Source organism: Zosterops lateralis, assembly GCF_965231275.1.
Source record: "Zosterops lateralis genome assembly, chromosome: 4".
Lineage (NCBI taxonomy): Eukaryota > Metazoa > Chordata > Aves > Passeriformes > Zosteropidae > Zosterops > Zosterops lateralis.
In genome coordinates, this window is record NC_139765.1 from 64,395,829 (window position 1) to 64,416,412 (window position 20,584).

Here is a 20,584-nt window from a genome sequence, read left to right on the forward strand (position 1 = left end):
CATGCTACTCCCACCCAAACCAACGGATCTCAGTGTACTCATACATAGGATGTGAGCCTGAACAGCTATAAACATTTCATTGAAACTGAGATACAGAAATTTAAGTTTCTTTCACTGATCACAGTCTGAAGACTAAAAGGGTCCATAATTGATATACTGTAAAAAATAATTAGCTCCTTTAACAAATTAGCTGTGCCCAGTCCTACAAATATTTTCTCCCTATCTGTTGCACGGCCTGACTGTTCAGAAATATTCCCATGCAAAAACAACTGTGGCATAACAATGCTAAGAGAAACATCTATGAAGTTTTATGAAGTCCTAAAGGGTGACAACGTACATTTACAAAGCACTGAGAGCACTGTAGTAAATACTGGGCGAACTACTGCTCTGTCCTACCTGTCACTAATGGAGTCATCTATGGCAGACATTATACCATTCTCCTGGGTACTAAGCCATGTTTCTCCTATATTGATAACTGCAATGAACACATAGGAGGAAAAAATTATAGAACAATTTGGCTGTCTTGTGTGATGTTAGAGGTGCACGCACATTAGCATACACAACATCACCCCTGCCATTACTTATTCCCCTACAGGTATTATTAGGGAAAACCCTCAGGAGACATAAAATATATTGTTTTACCATTACTAGGGATGCTGTTTCCCTGAAAAATCTTCTGTCTAAGGATCTCTGCCTCATTCTCATAAGTGTGTGTCACACAGAATCTGTAGTAATCCAGGGACTGTTCCTTTTGTTTGGAGGTTTCAAGCACTGTGTTGATAAGAACAGAGACACAGGTACATGATGTGTGCAGTGCTGCTGTTTGACATGTGCACACAGGAAAACTTGGTCACCCAGCCTGACACACTTCATTCACACAAGTCAAACTGAATCATACACAACAGATTCAGCCATACTAGAGAACAGATCCAGAAATTCACCAGAGACTTAAAAACTGATGCAACTGATTATATTCTGCACATAATTTCTATGAATTTTTGAATTTTTTTTACCACCACTGAGAAAACAGGGGTTGCAGACCATTTCCATGGAGCTTTAGCATTATCTTGTTCCACAGCATAAGAACAGAAAAGGTCAAATTTAACATCATTAAAAGGTATTACCTAAGACAAAAGTGAAAGCTAGTCAACATCACCCTGTTTTCTGGAGTAGATTGGCAAAAAAGATAACATATATAGAAGCCTTTAAAATATTCCAAAAACCTTCTACTAAATAAAGAATTCAGAAATAATGTAAAAACAGACAGAATCATAGAAGAGTCTGGGTCAAAAGGAACTTTTAAAGGTCATCTAATCCAACTCCCTGGAATGGGCAGGGACATCTTTAAGGGGAACAGGTTGCACAGAGCCCTGTCCAAACTGACCTGAAATGTTTCCAGGGAATATGTTTTATCAGCATCATTTAGTAATACTTTCTTCAGATCAAGTAGCCAATACAGTACTTGATGAAAAAATCTGAAACATTACTGTAGAAATATTTTATTTCATCGCATATTATGACATCATTCCATACTTACACCTTTTAAGTGAACTTAAAAATGAAAAGGTTTTTAGTTTTTTCCTTTAAAAGAGAAAAAAAAAGTTGGGAAAATAAAAAAGTTGGGAAATGGAAAAAGTACTGTCCAGCTCCCAAGTCATACAGAAAGAGCTTTTGCTCTTTCACATTTCCCTTCAGTACAAATTTAGAAGCTTAACATTTCAGAAGCACCACAAGAGCTTTTAGAGAATGGATCCACAAGATACTTAGTTGTAATATCAAGGCACTTTGTATATTTCATCTGAATTTTCTTTACCTTAACTTGCAGGCCAAAGTCTGTGGAGTAGCTAATAGCCTGAATATGCCTTCATAATTTTAATAGCAATAAGAATTCAGCTCTTTATTCTGCTTTGATATGAAACAGCAAAAATCAGCATTTACACAGTATATTGCAAACAATTGTACAAGCAATTCTCCATGCCCCCTAGAAGAATTCACTGATGAAGGAGAAAACTGGGCAGGAATAAAAGAGAAACAGACCACAAAATTTTCATATTATTGTAAATAAATGGTTTGGAACCTTTAATCCAGTCTCAACTTACAACTTTGAAGCCATGTAAATTCAAATCAAGTCTAGTTCTAAGATGAATAGGTTTTCTCATAAAAAGAAAAGGTAAGCAGCAATGATAAGTATTACATTTGTAGAGAAGCACACAAATAGTGGTGAATGACTTGAGCTGAGAGAAAAATCAGGTGGCCTTTAGATTGCTGGCTTTAAAGCTTCTGAGATTTTATTTATTTTTTTTTTACTGTATCATTTCAATATCATTTCAGATTCTCAGAGAACTACCCAAACAATGTAAAATAATGATACTTCATTGTAAATAGCCCTTATTTTTGCATTGATTTTGTTTAGATAGGCATTGAGTGCTAAAAGGATTGTGTAATTGCTACGCTCTGAAAACAGACAGCATTATCAGCCAAGAAAACCTTCATTAGTTCATTATCCAATTTTCCCAGGTGAAAGAAATGTTGCATGGAGAGCGTGTGTCTGTGTCAAATCACATAGTAACAAACCACAAACTGAATCTATCTCAATTACTGTTGAATTAGAAGCTCTATTTCACAGCAACAAACAAAACTGCGTACCTCCTGCAGCGCAGATTTGCCTACCAAATATTTGTTTAAGAACTTTGGAGCAAAAAACTTTTAAAATACTGCAAGTTTTGTGGGAGTTTTTTATTGTTTTTTTCTTTGTTTTCTTAGGACAGGTTTCTATTAAGAAAAAAATGGTTTAATTTATTAATTTGGAGACACTGTAGGAAGGTTTCATTATAAGTAATGTAGAACTGCTGTATTTTAAGCAGTCTTTGAGTGATGCTGCAGATGATCCTGGTTTGCAGGTTAATTTTTTGTCTATTAAGAAAGCCTTAAGTAAGTTCTATTCAAATACACATCCCTTAGTATCAGTGTAGGAAATCTGGACCTGGTACACAAGAAATCTAACATGTAAGGTACCAAAATTTGCTAAATTTGGATGTGGTTGCTCAAAAAATCACTGCACAATTAAAATACAGAGATAGACACACAAAAAGTTTGATTTTTTTTCCAACCATGTAGGTAACTAGAACAGCGAGTATTTCTCTGATATATTGCTGGTATTCCCTGTTTCTTAATTTTCAGGAAAAAATCCAGCTAGAAAATAATTCCTGCCCAGTGAGAGGCTGTACCAATTATTGAAGTCACAGAGCAAAAAAAAAACATGGCACCAGCCAACACCCTTTCTTTCTACAGTGAAACAAGGTCCTAGTGATACAAAAAAACCCGAACATCAAAATATATCTCTGAGCACAACATCTTTATCATAGTTTTTGGGTTCAGAAAATAGCTTTCGATAATAGTCTACTTTCAATTCCCAAAGGCAAATGTTCCTACACTCTCTCCATGTAGGGCAACTATTACGAGTTTCACATTACAAAAGACAAGGTATTTCCTTTGCAGTTTTACCAAAGTTATCTATAAAATCCCCCAGTCATATAATGGGGTTGTATTTTGAGTAATAATCTCAATAAAAGGTGTTTCCAGAAGACAAAAAAATTACAGTTGGTTTTGTAAATGAAGAAAGGATCACAAAGAAGACATTGTAAGGAAAACATATTCAGGCTTAAGTCAGTTTCTTATCTTGCTATTCCTAGTTTTCAAGTGTTTAAGCTTTATAACTGGATAACTTTTAATTTTTTTTAAGTTTTTTTAAAGGAATTTTTAAAACATTAATCATCACTTTATTCCAGAAACACATTATTCCCATAAAGCGTAATGCTACAATTGTTGAATTGAATACTCTTCACAAAAATTAAATAGAGCCCCAGTTAATGAGATGTGTGGAACAAAATATTCAATTACCATTGTTTAACCTGTATTTGCAACGCTGAAAGCATCACTAATGAATACATAAAGTGTTTGTAGAAGCATGGATACATACAAGAATAACTGAGCAGGTTTGTCCAAGACTGCCTTGCAGGCCATAAAAGTCCTTTATCAATAAATGGACTTATGAAAGGAAAAAATGCTATCAGCAAAATACCTGCAAGCAAATTATTGTTCCATACATTCACTACAGTATTTTTCATGGTCATTTGTTGTGACAAAACTCTCACCATCCATGCAAGGAAGTGATGGGTGCTTTTAATCCTAATTTTGCAGACTGAGAGAGTGTATCTATACAAGGAACATATGTAGAAGTTCAGACACTGGCCAAGTGCTTCCATTACCAAAGTAGCTATCATATCAGAACCCCCCCTTGTGTCCCCATAAAGCATCAATATCATCTTTCAGAGTAAATCCAGCTTCACTGGAAACAAAAATAATGTTTGTCTGTAAATTTCTTGCTGATTTTAATTCTAATTACCCAAAAACTCAAGACTCTGTACTCAAAGATGAATTAAGTACTCGGTTGTGCATAAGGAGGGTTAAATTAAATTACCTATATAATTTCTACCATTGCAAATTAAGTTCTAGAACTAGTTGCTTAAGAAGGAAAACAAACAAACAAACAAACAAAAAACCTACCAGAAAAGTACATTTGTGAAAGCCACTTAGAGTAAACTTGCACATTACTAGACATTGCAGTACTTGAAAAGGAAAGTATTTCTTCCTTACAATTCTACGCTTTTGTTTAATAAAATCATGTTTCTTCCTAATCTGGGGTAGCATTTTTCAGTGCCTTCCAGCACATTAAGAAGTTCTTTTTCCATGGACGCTTGCTCAGTGTGGCACAGACAATGAAGTGGTGTCAGGGCTTATCATTTAAAAGGAAGACAAATGACCACATCTGATATCACACATGGTTTCCTTGGGATGTCTTACTACTCTGCCCTGCAAAGCCTAATAAAATCATGTACTACATTTTGTTTTATGTAATTTTCACAATCAGGCCTTGACAGTGATGACTCATTTTGTTGCAATGAAACCTGTATGTGTTTAATCAGAATTTTTTTTTAATGTGGATTCATCCTTGCACTCAGGATTTAAATGATACAGGACTGATACTCATTATGCTGAAATTACACTGGTGGAAAGAAGGATGAAATTGGGTACCCAACCATTTCCAAAGGTATTTAGAGTATATCCTAGACATGTTCTTAGTCACGCACAGATCCCTCATGTATTTCTAATCAGCCAAAAGAGACCAGATTCTTCCTTCAATTACAACAAATCTTTTCCCCATGTGTTTATTACAGTGAAATCTCCTTAAGATATGTCCCTGCACATATTACTGATTCTCTCCCAGCTTATACACCTACCACATAATCTAAAATATGTTCACAACAGATAAAAAAAAATCTAATCAAGAAGATGCTAAGGCAACAAAAGTGGCTTGGTAAATAACAAAAAATGGTAAGAACTACATTTCTACTGGCTGTAGCGAGCAAAAATAATTGCATTAAAAACTACATTTCTCCTGCTTGAAATCTTAAGAGTCTTGGTGATTGTCAGGTGATTATTGATTGCTGATAATCATTTTACTGCTACTGGTCTGTAAACAGAAAAAAAAATGATGTACTTTCCTTACTATCTTTCTTGTAGAAAGAGGATGCCCTGCTTTATTAAACACCCTGATTCACGCAGGATGGCAATTTGGGTGTCATTCCCATTTTAGAAATGGAATAAAACCAGCAGCCGCCTGTGCTGCGGGAGAAGCAATAGATCATGTTAACGAACTCGTGTCACACGCCCTTGTCTAGTATTGTATCTAACTATTGCCTCTTTTCCAAGTAGGAAACACTCGCAGCACAAATTCCAGAAAATCCTGGGATCCTCAGCTCCCAGGGCTCTCCACAGTGGAACAGGAATTGGCAGGGCTGGCGAAGGAGTGCAGCGAGCGCGGTGGAGGGATGAGTCACGTACTGGCTTCTCTTCACCATTCCGTCTGCAGATTTTTGCTGACTCCTCTTGGTTTCTAAAAATGCTGTTAAGCTTATGTTTTGCAATCTGTGTACATCCAAGAAGTACAGATCGTGGGGATTAACTTCTTCCAGATCTCCAGATCACAAGTTACCAAAAAGAAGCAAATATGGTGGTAACTTTTCTACAAAGATTCTATTTTCAGAGGTATCATCCATCCAGGAAAGGATTGGTCATGCAAGTTTCTGAGGTAAAGTGGGAATACAGCAAACACACATCTTAATAAATTAGGCTTAACAGCTTAACAACACTTTTCAACTACAGAAGGCTTTAGAGGCATTAGCTAACAAATTAATCTTGACAATAAACCCTTGCCTGACTAAATGGTAATATACTGAAGTTTCCTACTTTAGTGAAAGAAATTAATATCAAAATCTAAGGTACAAAATTTGAGAAATAAGGCGAAGCAAGGCAGATAATACTAAAGTGAGGCCTTTAATGATAAAAAGATCAGCCATGGTACACACAACTCAGACTCTACATCATAGAAAAAAAAAATGTGATTAAATAAATCACAGAGTCTACTGACTGTTTTTTTCTTCTTTTTTTTCCAAAATCAGTGCCACTGAATTCATTTCTAAGAAAATCTCAGATCAAGAAATACTTTCTGTATTAAGAAACACACACAGAGATAATCAATCTAACATGAGATTCTTCCAACAGAAAATGAGGGTGCAGGAAGGTTCATTGCTCAGTACACTCAGTTTCCATTCCTACATGGATTATTCTTCACTTTGATCTGTCTTTGAAAAAAAAATCTGAAGAACTTGTTACACCCATATGTAAAAATAATATAATTACGAGTGAGGCTAACATAAAAAATGAATGTTCAATAAGCTCTGCAGAAACAACCTTACTTACCAATGAATTGTATATTATGTATCATATTTTATTCTACTTAAATCAACTGCAAGAAAACTGCCATATACTGGGGAAAAAAAAAAAAAAAAAAAAAAAAAAAAAAAAAAAAAAAGAACTTCTGCATTACCATCCACATGAGAAACCACCACATTTCTGGATTAAACTCACAAAACAAACTTTTAAGGGCAGAGAATTCCCCAAGTAAAAAGCATTGCCTCCCAGTGTAGGGAGGGCGTATTTAGGATCCACAAGACTTCTACCAAATAGATTACCCCAATCCTCACTGGGGGAAAATGACTACTGTGAGGCTTCATTTGGCCATTTACATAATGAACCATTTTTCTCAACACTAGTCCATATGAGAATATCATTAATTAAAAGTTGCCTTTCAGTGGACTGTTATACTTATCCCTCAACATTTTGACTGGTCTCACAAGACATTGGATCTACATGTGCAGGAGTGACCTGTAAGACTCAGGGAAGGACTAATGAAAACCCTAATTTTGTAATTCATACTTCCTGTCATCTCTTTTTCATTACTTTTCTCTTTCCTGCAGTGTTAATAACACAATTCATCCATTTCAGAGTGAAAAAATGTTTCACTTCAATAATCTTCGACAGAACAGCTCCCATGACTCAGTTCCCTCCTATGGAAAAGGTTGGAATTTCTAATCAAGAGTCAACATATACCTGGTGTGGCAAATTTCTGCTCACTTCAAGAATGAAGAAAACTTCCCTTTTACTGGTTTGCTTAGGACTACCTTAGTGCATAAAGAAAAATGCAGCACAGTATTAATAGTGACAATTTGGAACAGCAGCATGACTCGATTTAGGTTTTAGTTTTGCCACCAACCCTTACCCAGAGATCTTTTGTAGCCTTATTTTTATGCCTACCTGGAAGAATATTTAGTTCATGCTATCAAAATACAATAAAAATCCAAATAAAAATAAGGGTGGGAGAGATATCACTGGGGAGCATTTTAAGCTTCTAGGCCAGTCTAGTGGGAACCTGCACAGGGAAAACAGGAGCATTTCAGTTCAAATATTGTTTGGATGAATCAAGTCTAGCTTTTCTCTTTTAAATAAAAATTCACACAGTTTATCATCTGCTACAAAAACTAGACTGTGGACTCAGCAATTCCTTTGTGTCCTTATTTACTTCTCAAATCAGGTCAAAAGTGAATCAGATTTTATTATAATGAATAAATTGGAGAGACTTTGCTCACAGATTTCAACTGAAGCATTTCATACTGAAAAAAGGACCACTAATCTAATATATATCTCCATGTTATATCTAATAAAGGCTGTGCAAAAAATATTCTTAGTTAATATGATCAGTAGGATGCATTTTTAAAAAAAAAAAAACCTCATCTTTCTGCATTTCTGGATGAACATTCATGGTCCTGGAGAAACAAAGTAAATTTCAAAAAAAGGAAAATTCTTAAATCACTATGTAGGCTATTTTACAAAATCAGACTATAGTTCTTACCCTACTCAACTCTCAAATGAGAGGGAGTGAGAATGTAATTTAAAGAGGGTGAAAATCCAATAAATCACTTTTTATAATAGTCAGCAATATTACAACTTCACATTCACATTCTATGGTTATTTCAGGCCTGCCTCAGATTAAAAAAAAAAGTCTGATTTTGAATTACTGTAATTAACTGCAAAAGCTTGCTGATTTGTTGATGCAAAATAATGTCAATCATTTTCATAAACTTGTTAGAAACTTTGCAAATAAATAGGGGAAAATGATACAAGGAAGAAAAATTCACTCTTTGTCATCAGTTTGCTGTTGGCATGCAGAGAAAGGTGTTGTAAGGACAGGCATAAGCAAGAACCATGGTCCTCTCCCTGCCATCATCAGTGTAACATCCTCAAACAGTGAGCCATATCTTTTCACAGGATGGCTGTGAAAGAGAGTCTATTTTACATTTCACCCTGAAAACTTACTAAGTCTGGAAGGAAGGAGGAAAGGAAGGAAAGTATGAAACACTGAGTATGCTTAGAAGCAAAGGAGGTAAAAAAATAGTTTGGAAAGCAGTGGAGAAGGAAAAGAAAAATCCCTTTTGAGCTGAATAACTGCAGGCACATACCATTGATTTCAGCCATTAAAAAGTGCTGAAGTGTAGTTTGAAAATCTTCACTCTTGCACAGATTTTTCTGAGCGTATCAATGGGACTTTTTCATTCATTACAGGGTACAAGTAGCACAGTCCAGCCCTAAATTGAGAATACACCACCCATGTACATCACTGAAGTAGAAGTGCAGTTGACAGTAATTTCACTATCAGTGTTAGGTATTTTCACCTTAAATGTGAGCCGCCCCTGCAGCACTACTGTGTGCATTACACGGTGTTGTGTAACATTAAAATCATAGTTTGCAAACAATATTCAATCCAGTTCTCCTTACTACTGGAAATCAGGAGGGAAGGAAGAATCCTAACTCTCCCTAAAGCAATGAGCAATTTGCTACAGTAGGCAATGGCACAACTGATGCAAAACTTGGCTCTTGGTCTGATCCCACAGAACAGAGAATTGCCCTCTGCATGTTCAAGGAAAGTTGAGTGGGATCAGGCTCTTTAATAGATTCAGCAAGAGAGATAAATCAGAGCTGTAATCTCAAATGCAAATCATTTAAGTATTCATTGATACCTGTCTTGCAGCAGCTGTAGAGGGAATGAAAAAAGCTGATGCAGGAATGGGCTAAGAGTGATCTAAGACAGAACGCGCTGGGCTGGGAGCACAAATGCAGTTATTGTTTTGTACTTCTTATTTTCTGCGCATTTTCAAGGTGCTAGAAAGGTCAGATTTTCTTACCAGAACACTAAGGACACTGAGCTGTCATTCTTTTTATGAAGAAGTCTGGTTCAGAATTGTAAAAGACATAAATTAATTATGGCGTCTGGCTTTACCAAATTGTAGCTATGGTCCAGTATTTTTATTCCAGGATTGTTTTCTGGTAAATTTTTTTCTTCTGTTAAAGGAAATTTGTTAACAAGGCACTAGAAAAAAAATTTTCTGGCATCAAAAATATCACCTTTTGTCACAAAGGTCTTTATGAGCACTCTAAACACAACAGGCAGCTCAAACATAGGGATCAAAAGCCCAGGCACTGCTGCAAAGAAGCACAGAACAGTCTGGGGCTCAATTCTACTTCTACTATGGTCAGCAACAGAGAGAATGAGTCATTTTTCTCTGCTAAAATGCTTCTAAACTGCAATCCCTATCTCACAGAGGTTTAAGTCAAATATTGGTCTAGAAGATAACACTACCTTGGATACGGGATTCTCGCAGAAGGCAAGAAAGGCTCAGGGCACAACCATGTCAGTGACCAGTGGGCAACCAGAGTCTGGTTGTTTCTTTGTTACAAAACATCAAAGCAGTAAGGATTTGACCATGCTTCCATCAATTTAAAATGTTTTGCTAGATAAATATTTTTAAGATCTGTACAACAGGCCTTCTATTTAACAATGAATACATTTCAGGCTAATGTGCTGCCAAGCTCCAGCTCTCTTTCTAGCAGCTGAATTCTTGGATAAAATCATTTTGCAGGGTATGAGCAATGCAGTTCTGAAAATAGCATCACTGCAAAATGAAAGATGGCAAGAACCTCTATAATGCTGATTTATTTCAATGAAATTTCATCTTTTATGCTTAGTATCTATTTTGATGTTTTCAGCTGAATTTTCATACTTAATAAAATGTAAATGCATTGAATTTGTTAATTCTGGGGCTCCAGCATAAATACCTAGGAAGGAAACAAAGAAATTGCCCATTCACAATTTGCATCATAAAATATGTAAAACAGAAAAATGCTTTGTGGATCCAAATAATTTGCATTAGTCATCACCACATTTACAAAGACATTAAAAAATGAAAAATAAAATTTTTAAAAAAGGCAAAAAACCACCACACAATCAAAAAAATCCCACCATAACACCAAAATAAACACCATCAATCAACAAGCTGTTTCTCACTTATTCTAAGTATGTTTCCACTAGAAGAATGGGTTGGTACAACACTCTTTAAAATATCAGTGGGTTTAAGCATCTTGCATAATGCTCAGCATTTAGACATGTGCTGCTGAGAAAACACTAAGAGGTGATATTGCACTTCCCTGATTCTCAGTGGATTACATCTTTTGGCTCTCTTTCCAATTCACTGATATGAAGGTACACTTCAATACTTTTTTTTTTTCCTAATAGTGAAGATTTTTAAATAGGTTGAGGGAAAAAAAATCAAATGAGAAAGTACCTGATATTTTATAATCCATTAATACAGCAGTCTTTTCTAATTAACATCAGCAGCTAAACTGGCATTCTTCTATCACAGACTTTAAGCTATAAATGGGATTTTATGCATATGAGAGGTATCAAAATCCCTAAGTCTGACAGTGGAAACAGATGAAAATAAAACATCCTAAATGTCACCTATGTACCTTTGGTCACTGGTGCATACAGAAGGTGATGCTGAGACCAAGCCCAGCCACACTCTCAGCAGGACCTACACTTGTTAGGTCCATGTGCAGAAGCCAAAAATATGAATGTCCCAGTTGTGCAAACCCTAATTCATATGACTCATATAGACTTCCCTGAGTTGTCCTAATGACACCAAAACACTAAAGATGATTCATGCAAGTAAAAAATGAGAATACACAACTTCATTTCTAAAAATGCCCTGTCTGCATACATATAGATATATGTTCATATGTACACTATTTTTATCTTTATATTATCTTTATCCACCAATGTTTTACACCAAGATATGTAAGGGGCAGATCTGTCTTGAATAAAATATTTAATGGAATAGATATGTTCAGAACAAGTGACTGAGGAGGAAAATATGTTAAAAGATAAAAGAAAGAGAGAAAAGGAGTGGCAGAGGAAAATTGGAGGGGGGATAAAAAGAAAAGACATAACATATATCCACAATGATGGAGTAACAGTCCCATTGATTCTGACAGGCTTCATCTGTAAGTTTATAAAAATTAAAATTTGCTTAGTTTCTTGTTGTTGTTTTTTTTTTTCCTTTTTTAAATCAGCACAAACAGGTTTATTATCAGAAAGGAGAATGCATATCTTTATGTAGTACATTACTCACTATCAGTAACAACATCAACACATGCTGTGCCAAAAAGATACTGAGAAATTACAAGATATACTTAAACTCAAGACTATCTGTCTTGATGCAGTATAGAGAAAAGAACAGAAATAAACTGAGTCCTTTGCTGTCATTGTCAGGCAACATATAAGCCCTGTAGATTTAATAGTATCTTTTTTTCTGAAGTCTGTACAGATGTGAATGACAAATAAGTACATATGGCTACAAAAAAGAAGTGCTTTGCATACTGTGACAGCAGTAGTGTGGCTATAGTGCCAGGAGTACCACATACAATATTCTAATCTAAGTGCAAAATATCTGCTGTGTTGCAGGGTGTAATTGAAGGACTTGGAGTTGGTGTATTAAAAGTAAGAACATGGTATCTAGTACCAACAAACAGATCCCTAACACATGACACATTTAATATGATACACTAAAATGGAATGCAGTATGCACCAATCAGCAGCTAAGCCTTATAGCTCAGATCAAGACACAATTACTACCATACTTAAATAGTTTATTAAAGGTCAGCCTTCAATATTTGCAGTGAAATATTTCAACACTGGAAGCAAGGAATGCAATACCACCTGCTCAGATTTTCAATGAAAAAATAATGTTACCATTTCATACAACACAAACCTGCACCTGAAATTCTCTATATTTTGCTGTGTAAACATATCAGGGCCTTTTTGCCTTATCAGAGAATTAAAATTAATCAAATTACTGAGATTCTGTCAAACAGGCATTGCATAAACCTTCAGCATTTCTCACTAAGAATACTATCTGCTTCTATATTATTATATTGGTGATAGGGACTTCTGAATGTTTTAGTAATAGCACATGTTAAAATATTTATTAATGCTGAAGAAACAGATGAGTGAAGGAAAAGTGGTTGTACAATAATGAGTTGTTGAAGAAATCATACACTCTGTAGCCCTGAATATGCACATTTTTCACACAACAGCTGGGAAATCCTGCTTCCTCAGACCAACTTTTTCACTAAGAGAAAAAAGCGACTGAAAATACTGGGGAGAAAGCAGGCAGCTAATAATATCAGCACATAATATCAGCAAACCTCCAGTTCTTCAATTATTCATAACCTTTCTTCCTTTTATTCTCCTCTCCCATTTTTTATTCCTATTTTTAATATCCTTAATATATATATTATATTTTACATTAAGAGCATTTGCGTCACTTCTTTGTTCTTCCCCATTTGTAATTTTTAGTAAGAAATGAAACGCTGCTGTCAAGTCTTAAAAAAGAATGGAGAAATTGTTTTCTCCTTCACCTGTTACATCATTACTTTTTGCTAAGCAGCTCTCCCTGCATCAACCTGTTGTGTGCTGCCTTCTAAACAAACTAAGCCCTTCTTGCACTTTGATTCCATTTCAAAGGGGAAACAGTACTAGGAAGGATTCACAGTCGCTACAGATGGTTTCTGCAATATTTCAGTGGAATAACAATGAGAAAGAAAAGAGAGCCAACAGCAAGTAGATTGTGCAGCACATGGAAATGTTGATGACTAATATAATATTCTGAATTACTTTATCATAGGTATAGTTATAATTAAAGTTGTATCTTTCACTGTTGTCAATTTCTATTATCGTGACTGTCAGTAAAGGTAAATTCAGAAGGAAATTGGCAAAAATAGATGGGGAGACAAAACCAGTTTTGAAAGAATATTACATATTCTTATGTTCAAAAGCGATCTGGACTTCTATTTGTATTCTTTTTACATTATATTCTTTTCATTTCACTGGGTTCCATTTTTCTTTCTCTTTTAAACCACATAGAAAAATCCACATAGAAGATAAATTGTAATTAGTTGTGTATGATAACCTTATCAGCTCAGTGAGGAACCGTAAATATTGGAGCTCAAAAACCGTAAATACGGGAGCTCAAACACAAGAAAACAATGAGTTAAAAAGCCCTGGGTTTGTATTTTGCTACACTTGCTTCCACATGGCACATCTTTATAAACTGCAGCACGAGAATGTTTTAAAAGGTAATTTTTCCTACAATGAAAGGCTGTTTTTATTCAACTGAGAAGATGCTAAGTGGTTATTCTACACTTATCTTTGTATTCCTTTCATTGAACAGTGCGAGCATCCCTTTGAGTCTTTCATAATGGAACCGATACTCAGAACTGAATCCAATTATAACAACCTACCAGCGGTACTAATTGGTGAAAATGCATTGCTGCTAATTAGTGCAAGGCATCCTTCTTCCCAGGATGAACGACACCAATAAATTCTACCCAGTGTTAAACAATAAGGAGAGACTACCATTAGCACTGTTTTTTCTTATGTAAAATGCATTAAAGTGAGTCATCCACTTAAAAGTTACCTACTGGTAGCTTTAACCCAGATTCGGGGACTAAGGTAAGTGCTTCAAAAAACCCACCAAACAAAAAGAATATAAAAATGATGAGGTGGGAGAGAAGAAGGAAGAAAACACGATCACATTGTGCTTTGTCGTGGATTTTTTTTTTTTTTCCTACCTGTAGGCGAATCTTCAATACGATGCACTTGGCTTCCTTTCGCCTTTCTTTTATTGCACCATTATTATTTGATCTTTGCACTGCTCTGGGCAACACTTTAACGCTGATATTCCTGCAGCGCTTTAAAGATTTCCATCTCAGGGCCAGGCGAGGCTCCGAGCCGCGCGCACCGCGAGCATCCTCCAGCTCTGGCCAAGGTATTCCTGAGCAGGAACGATCCGCCAGGCCAAGGCTGCAGGAAACACTTCTCGGCTGTGGTCTGGAGCCTGTGAAAGCCCCTCGGGCGGGACACGGGGATGCGGAGCCCCCGCGGGTGCGCTGGAGCCCGGCCGGGCAGGAGCGAGCGGGGCTCGGGGCTCCCAGCCCTGCCCGCAACGAAACCCGCCTTCCCTGAGGATTTTAATAAAATCCCCAAAGTTTTCTGGGTTTTTTTGGTTTTTGGGTTGGTTTTTTATAAACACTGTTGAAACTCCATCCAGGCTGGAGTAACCTGTGTGGGAGGAAGGGGCGGACTGTGCGTAACTGGAAACTTTGTTCCCGCCCGGGATGAGCCGCCGGGCGTGTTCGGGAGCCGCTCGGAGCGGCATTCCCGGGCCAAGCCTTCACCTCAAAAGTCCCGCCGCCGGAGTCACCGGGGCTTCCCCTGCCTGCCACCGCCCCGGCGGGACCTTCTCCAGCTACACTGACTCTTCTCTATGCCAAAACTAAAAAAACCTACAATTTCCCCCGATCGCCACTTTCCGCCCGGTCTAACTTGATTTCCCTTTGTATTGTCGCTGTCGCGCCCCCGGCCCGGCCCTGCCCCCGCCCCGAGCCCCGGGCCCCGCCGGCACTTACGTGGTGGCCGAGGGGAAGGGTCCCTCCGAGGAGTGGTTCATCACCAGGGACTGGAAAAGTGTCAGGCTAAAGACCAGCAGCCAGCCAGCAGCCATCTTCCTGATCGAAGATCGATCCCCCTTCCCCAAGTCGGCAAGACGGCGATAATAATAATAAATTCAATGATGGTGTGTGGCGGTGCGGGCGGGGGGGGCCGTGGTTCTTTAAAGCCTCCTCCGCTCCCCCCACCCGCCCCCTGGCAGGAGGCGCAGCCCAGAGATGCGCGGAACAGCGGGAGCGCGGCCGAGGGTGGGGAGGAGGAGGAGGAGGAGGAGGAGAAACGATGGAGATCTGTGGGTGGAGTGGGAGAAGAGGCGAAACAGAGAAAAGAGAGAGAGAGAGCGAGAGATACTCCACTCTCCGCTACTCCAGCAGCAGCAGCTCCGGCTCCATCCGATCCGCCGCCATCGGCGCTACTTTTGTAACAGATCCCGCTCTGCGCGTGTGTCCTTCCCTGATTTATCCCACCGATCGCCGAGCGGAGACAGGAGGAGAGAGGCGGGCGGGGGCGGCGGCTCCTGGAAGAAGAAGAGGAGGGAAGCGGGGGATAGAGTTGGATTCGGGCAGATCGCCGCCGGCTCCCGCCCTCCCTGCGGGCAGCGGGGACAGCCGTGCGAGCGGCGGGGGCGGGCCGGGCCCTGCGGCGCTCCATACAAGGCTCCCGGGAACTCCGGGCCGGGCCGCCCGCCCCGCCCCGCCCCGCGCCGCCCCGCGCAGCCCGCACGCTATTTTTAAAACCGCTCCGTGCCTTATTTTAATTCCAGCCTCCCCTCCTCCCTTCTCGGAGACGGCGGCAGCAGCCGCGCACACAGCCCGTGTGTGCCACCAGTCTGGGGCTGCGATTTAAATAGATATTCCGTGGATGCGGCTATAAATGCATCGCTCTCCCCGCGGCCGGCGGAGCAGCCGCTGCTGAGCCCCGCGGAGCCGCCCCCGCCCTGGGGCACGGCCCGGAGTGCTGGGGCTGCGCCCCCGCCCCGCCGCATCCCTAACCCGGAGAGTCATCCCACATCCCTCGGGAAATTCAGGGGATGCGTTCCCTCTTCCCCCTCCTTTCGTTTGCCCGTGTTCGCGCACAACAGTCTCTGTGGCAACTATGCGTTCTCGGTATAAATGCAGGAAGTAATCACGGGGAAATGTTTCCCAGTTTATTTGTTAAAGCAGTTAAAAGTTCAGTGAAAATTTTGATTTTCTTTTCTGTCTGTGGGTTGGTTTTGTTTATTTTTTTCTTTGAATGTGCTTACATATTTATATTTTGATGTATTTACTTAGTTCAACAGGTGAAAATTAAAGAGCAGACCCAGTATTCACTTTGTTTTCACATCTTTTGTATTTAAGAATCACATATTGAATGTATTAACTCACAACAATTTCTTTAAAACAGGAAAGTGCTCATCTCTATTCTAGAGGTGGCAAAGGGATGAAAACTGAGATGCACAAATGAAGAATTGAGTGCTCACATTGCCCGGGCTCAGAGCCAGCAGGATATTTCAGTTGCAATCTGTAAAGCATGCAGTCACTCATCTACATTGTCTCTGGATTGGAGCTGGCACTGGGGAGCTGGTGGGAAGAACTCCCAGTTGTCTTCACCTATCCACCTACCTATAGGTACGTAGGATTCAGGGTTTGGATGCAAGTCTGAAATAGCATTTTCTAAAATGATTCTGCAGCGTCCTTTAGACTCAAACAGTCTGAAGAGTTTCTATAGCTCAGCTTTTGCAGGTCTCCATAGGCCTGACAGTTTTGCCTCATGAAGTGGCCATGCTTTGGATATTTCCCTGTACCTGCTCACCTGAGCAGCTCTCTTTCCCCACAGGGATGTCAAGGGTACCATGACCTGTGGCACAAAGGTCCTGCTTCACATGAGACATATCATGAGGAGATCTGGGACAGAAAGATGGTGGGGAGTGGATTAAAGTCTTGGAGAAATGCCCAGAGGAAAGGGGCTGGAGATGTGAACCAGTACAGGTTGCACAAGACCATGACAAATTTACTTAGATAAAGTAATTTACTTAGATAAAGCTCCTCATTCTTGGGCCCTCACACTAAAAGCAGCATTATCAGTATCAAGTTAACATCAGTTCAGTTATGAACATGAACATTGAGCAAAAATACTGATTCTGCTCCTTGATAGGACTCTGAAGTTTGGCTCAAGTTCATGCCTAAACTCTGCTGAGTTACCAGGAACCAGATGTTCCTCAGTTAGCTGTGCCCCAAAACACCTGCAGTTTTGCAGTGGGCAATGCAGTAATGGATTAACACTGGCAACAGCCCTCCAGAACAAAAGGGAATGCTCCACCTGAAGGATTGAGCACATTCCCATTTCTTCTCTTTTCAGCAGGAAAGTGTTCATGTTAAATCCCCAGCAGTGCTGCCCCCAAGGGCCTGTTGAGCAAGCTGTGGGCACTGAGCTGGGCAAGAGGTGCTCTCCCAGGGGAGAACCCCCTGGAGTGGGCAAACAGAAAAGTACTGACATGTTGGTGTGGATATAGAGAGGGTGCAAGTAACTATGCAAACACACAGAGGAAATGGTTTCAGTAGGTGAGAACATGCAAGACCACCCTTACTCATGTGTATCATTTAAATATAACATAAAGGACACCGGAAGATCAGGGAGTGATAATGTAAAATAATAAATAGATAAGTAAAGGGTTAAACAGGAATTTTCTCTCATCATTAGTATAATTTTCTGTAAACCTACACTTCTGATACTTATAGAATTTCTTAGGGCAATAATTAGAGCTGCAAATACTTCCAACAGTAACACGTGGCTAGCAATGGAATTGTGCAATGCATGGGTTGGTTGACATCCCACCTAGTACTGTAAGGTCTGGATTAATCAGTACTAATATATTGAACAACAGCTGAAAAGTGAAAAAGATTCTAGAGAAAATACTGCTATGATTTAATAAAGAAGTATTCAAAGCTTCCAATCTACTGTGCTATTTACAACTATATAACAAGACCCTCTGCAAGTTAATCCTGCTGTGAGCAGTGTGAGTGCCTGTGGAGCTCACTGAAACTTGGGCATGAAAGAGAGAAGTTGTCTATTATGTGGCTCCAGCATGGAGGAGAGATACACAGGTTAGCTGCAAACATGCTGGTTGAGGTGTTAAGGAGCAGCCAGGGCTGGAAAATGGAGCTTGAAAAGGGATGTGGTGTTCTGAGAAGGTCTGTGACAGACAAGTCAAGATCAACTTGCAAGCTTTTCAGGATTTACAAGCAAACTTGAACTGAAGGCTAGTTTTGAGAAAAGGCGGAATCAATTAACAGTTTTCCTGTAAAATTAAGTAAGGCCAGAAGTGATGTTTTGAAGTTTTGCCTTTTTTAAATTTGAAACTCAGGAATCCAATGCCAGCCTGAAGCACAGGGAAGAAAAGAAAGCAGGACTTATTCCATGAGCAATTTACTATTTACTAATCACCCAGTCTGGTTCACCTAATTATTTATGACCTAAAAATTCATTAATTTTCCAGGTATTTAATAAAGATGCAGAATGTTTAGAAATGGTGACCTCATCCTACAGTTGTGTCTGGACATGAGTGATAGGCCTCAAATTAGTTCCCACTACCTTCAACAAGAAAGTGTGATTGACTTAAACATAAAATTAGCTGAGTTAAGTTTCTTTGTATGTCTTCACTCTCCCATAAAGCAGAAAAAAAGAAGCACAAATGTAGTTCCATCATGAAGTTTTAAAAAGCCATTAAAGTCTCCTAAACAATAAATTTCTTTACATTTGCTGGTTATTTTCTCATATAGCCACTGTTTTAAATACATTACTTGTACTTCACAGTAACATTGCACTGCAGAAATTCTTATCATCTGCATTGAGATTCCTAAAGATCTATTACAGCTGACAAGTCTTTTTCTTTAAGCACTTGAATGACAAACAACGAAAGTAAATCTTTCTTTATTCTTACTTCACTTCATTCTAAATTTATTGCCTGTCATATCTCACCAAGACCTTTCTGTGAAGGAGCACAGGAGTGACAGGTATTGATATAATGAGGCATCTTACAGAAAGTTTGCTCTGTTGCTGTTTGGTGGACTTGGCAGGGTTAGGCTTATGGCTGGACTCTCACCTTAAGGATCCTTTCCAATCTAAAAGATTCTGGGATTCTATTCTGTGATTCTACTGAAAGTACTGGAAATCTTTCAACTGACCATGGTGGTCCATATGGTTATATTATTTATATTTTCATGTATTATTTAAACCATTGCAAATCTAGCATAAAAGACAAATAAGCAGAGCCCTGTCTGTCTTTTAACCACTTTATAAAAATCTAAATTTATTATGTTAGCGCCAGAATCAAAGTTTTATTATTCTGGTGTTATGCTTGTGTACAAACTCATTCTTAAATAATCAGCATTTTCAGAAAAAGAATGTTAAGCCAGTGACAGATTAAGACCACACATGCAGTGATTTCAGCACTTGTGTGAATAGATGGGACACAGTCTACAAATGCCTTTAGTGTCTATTGTGGGTGTATTACAGGCAATAAATCTGTACTGGCTTTATTCTTGCCAGCTCCAATCAGCATTTTGCTGAGTACATTCCACCTTTGTGTTTGGTGTAACACGTATTTTGAGAGATGGAACCCCCAGATGTTACTGGGTTCAGCCAAAATGTGCTTGCAGAAATACTGCAACAAGTGTGTGCATGACCCTGGAGAAAGGTGTAAAGCACAAGTCTGATGAGGAGCTGCTGAGGGAGCTGGAGATGTTTAGCCTGTATGAAAGGAGGCTCAGGGGGGACCTTATAACTCTCTACATCAGTCTGAAAAGAGGCTGTAGAAAGGTGGGGGTCAGTCTCTTTTCATGAGTAATAGGACAAGCAGAAATGGCCTCAAGTTGCACCAGAGAAGGTTTAGATGGGATCTTAAAAAAAAAATTCCTCATGGAATGGGTTGTCAAGCACTGGAACAGACAGCCCAGTGAAGGGGTTGAGTCACCATGCCTGGAGGTATTTAAAAGGTGTGTAGATGTGGCCCTTAAGGACATGGTTTTTAGTGGTGGGCTTGGCAGAGCTGGGTGAGCAGTTGAACAATATAATCTTAAAAGTCTTTTCCAATCTAAATGATTCTGTGGTTCTGTACTTCTATGATAATCCATGCCACATACCAAAATACTATTTTCTTCCTGGCATGTAATATCTTCTTTATGTCTGTGTTTTACATAGGGAAGGAGGGATAATCTTGCTGAATAATTCTCATTCTGTTTGCTGGTGCAGGACTGACTAGAGAGCACAGACAGCCTGATCTCAATTTCTAATTTCAGGGGTAAA

General features: G+C 38.9%; 1 protein-coding gene across 3 annotated transcripts in view; it reads right to left on the reverse strand.

Moving 5' to 3' along the window:
* The window catches only part of CACNA2D1 (calcium voltage-gated channel auxiliary subunit alpha2delta 1), a 362,095-nt gene extending 346,654 nt beyond the window's left edge, over positions 1–15,441 (reverse strand). For all 3 annotated transcript variants that reach the window (XM_083859087.1, XM_083859086.1, XM_083859085.1), the window contains exon 1: positions 15,262–15,441. In XM_083859087.1, coding sequence (XP_083715213.1) covers positions 15,262–15,356 — 95 coding nt within the window. In that variant the 5' untranslated portion in view covers positions 15,357–15,441. The remainder of the gene's footprint in view (positions 1–15,261) is intronic.
* Positions 15,442–20,584: the final 5,143 nt, after the last annotated feature.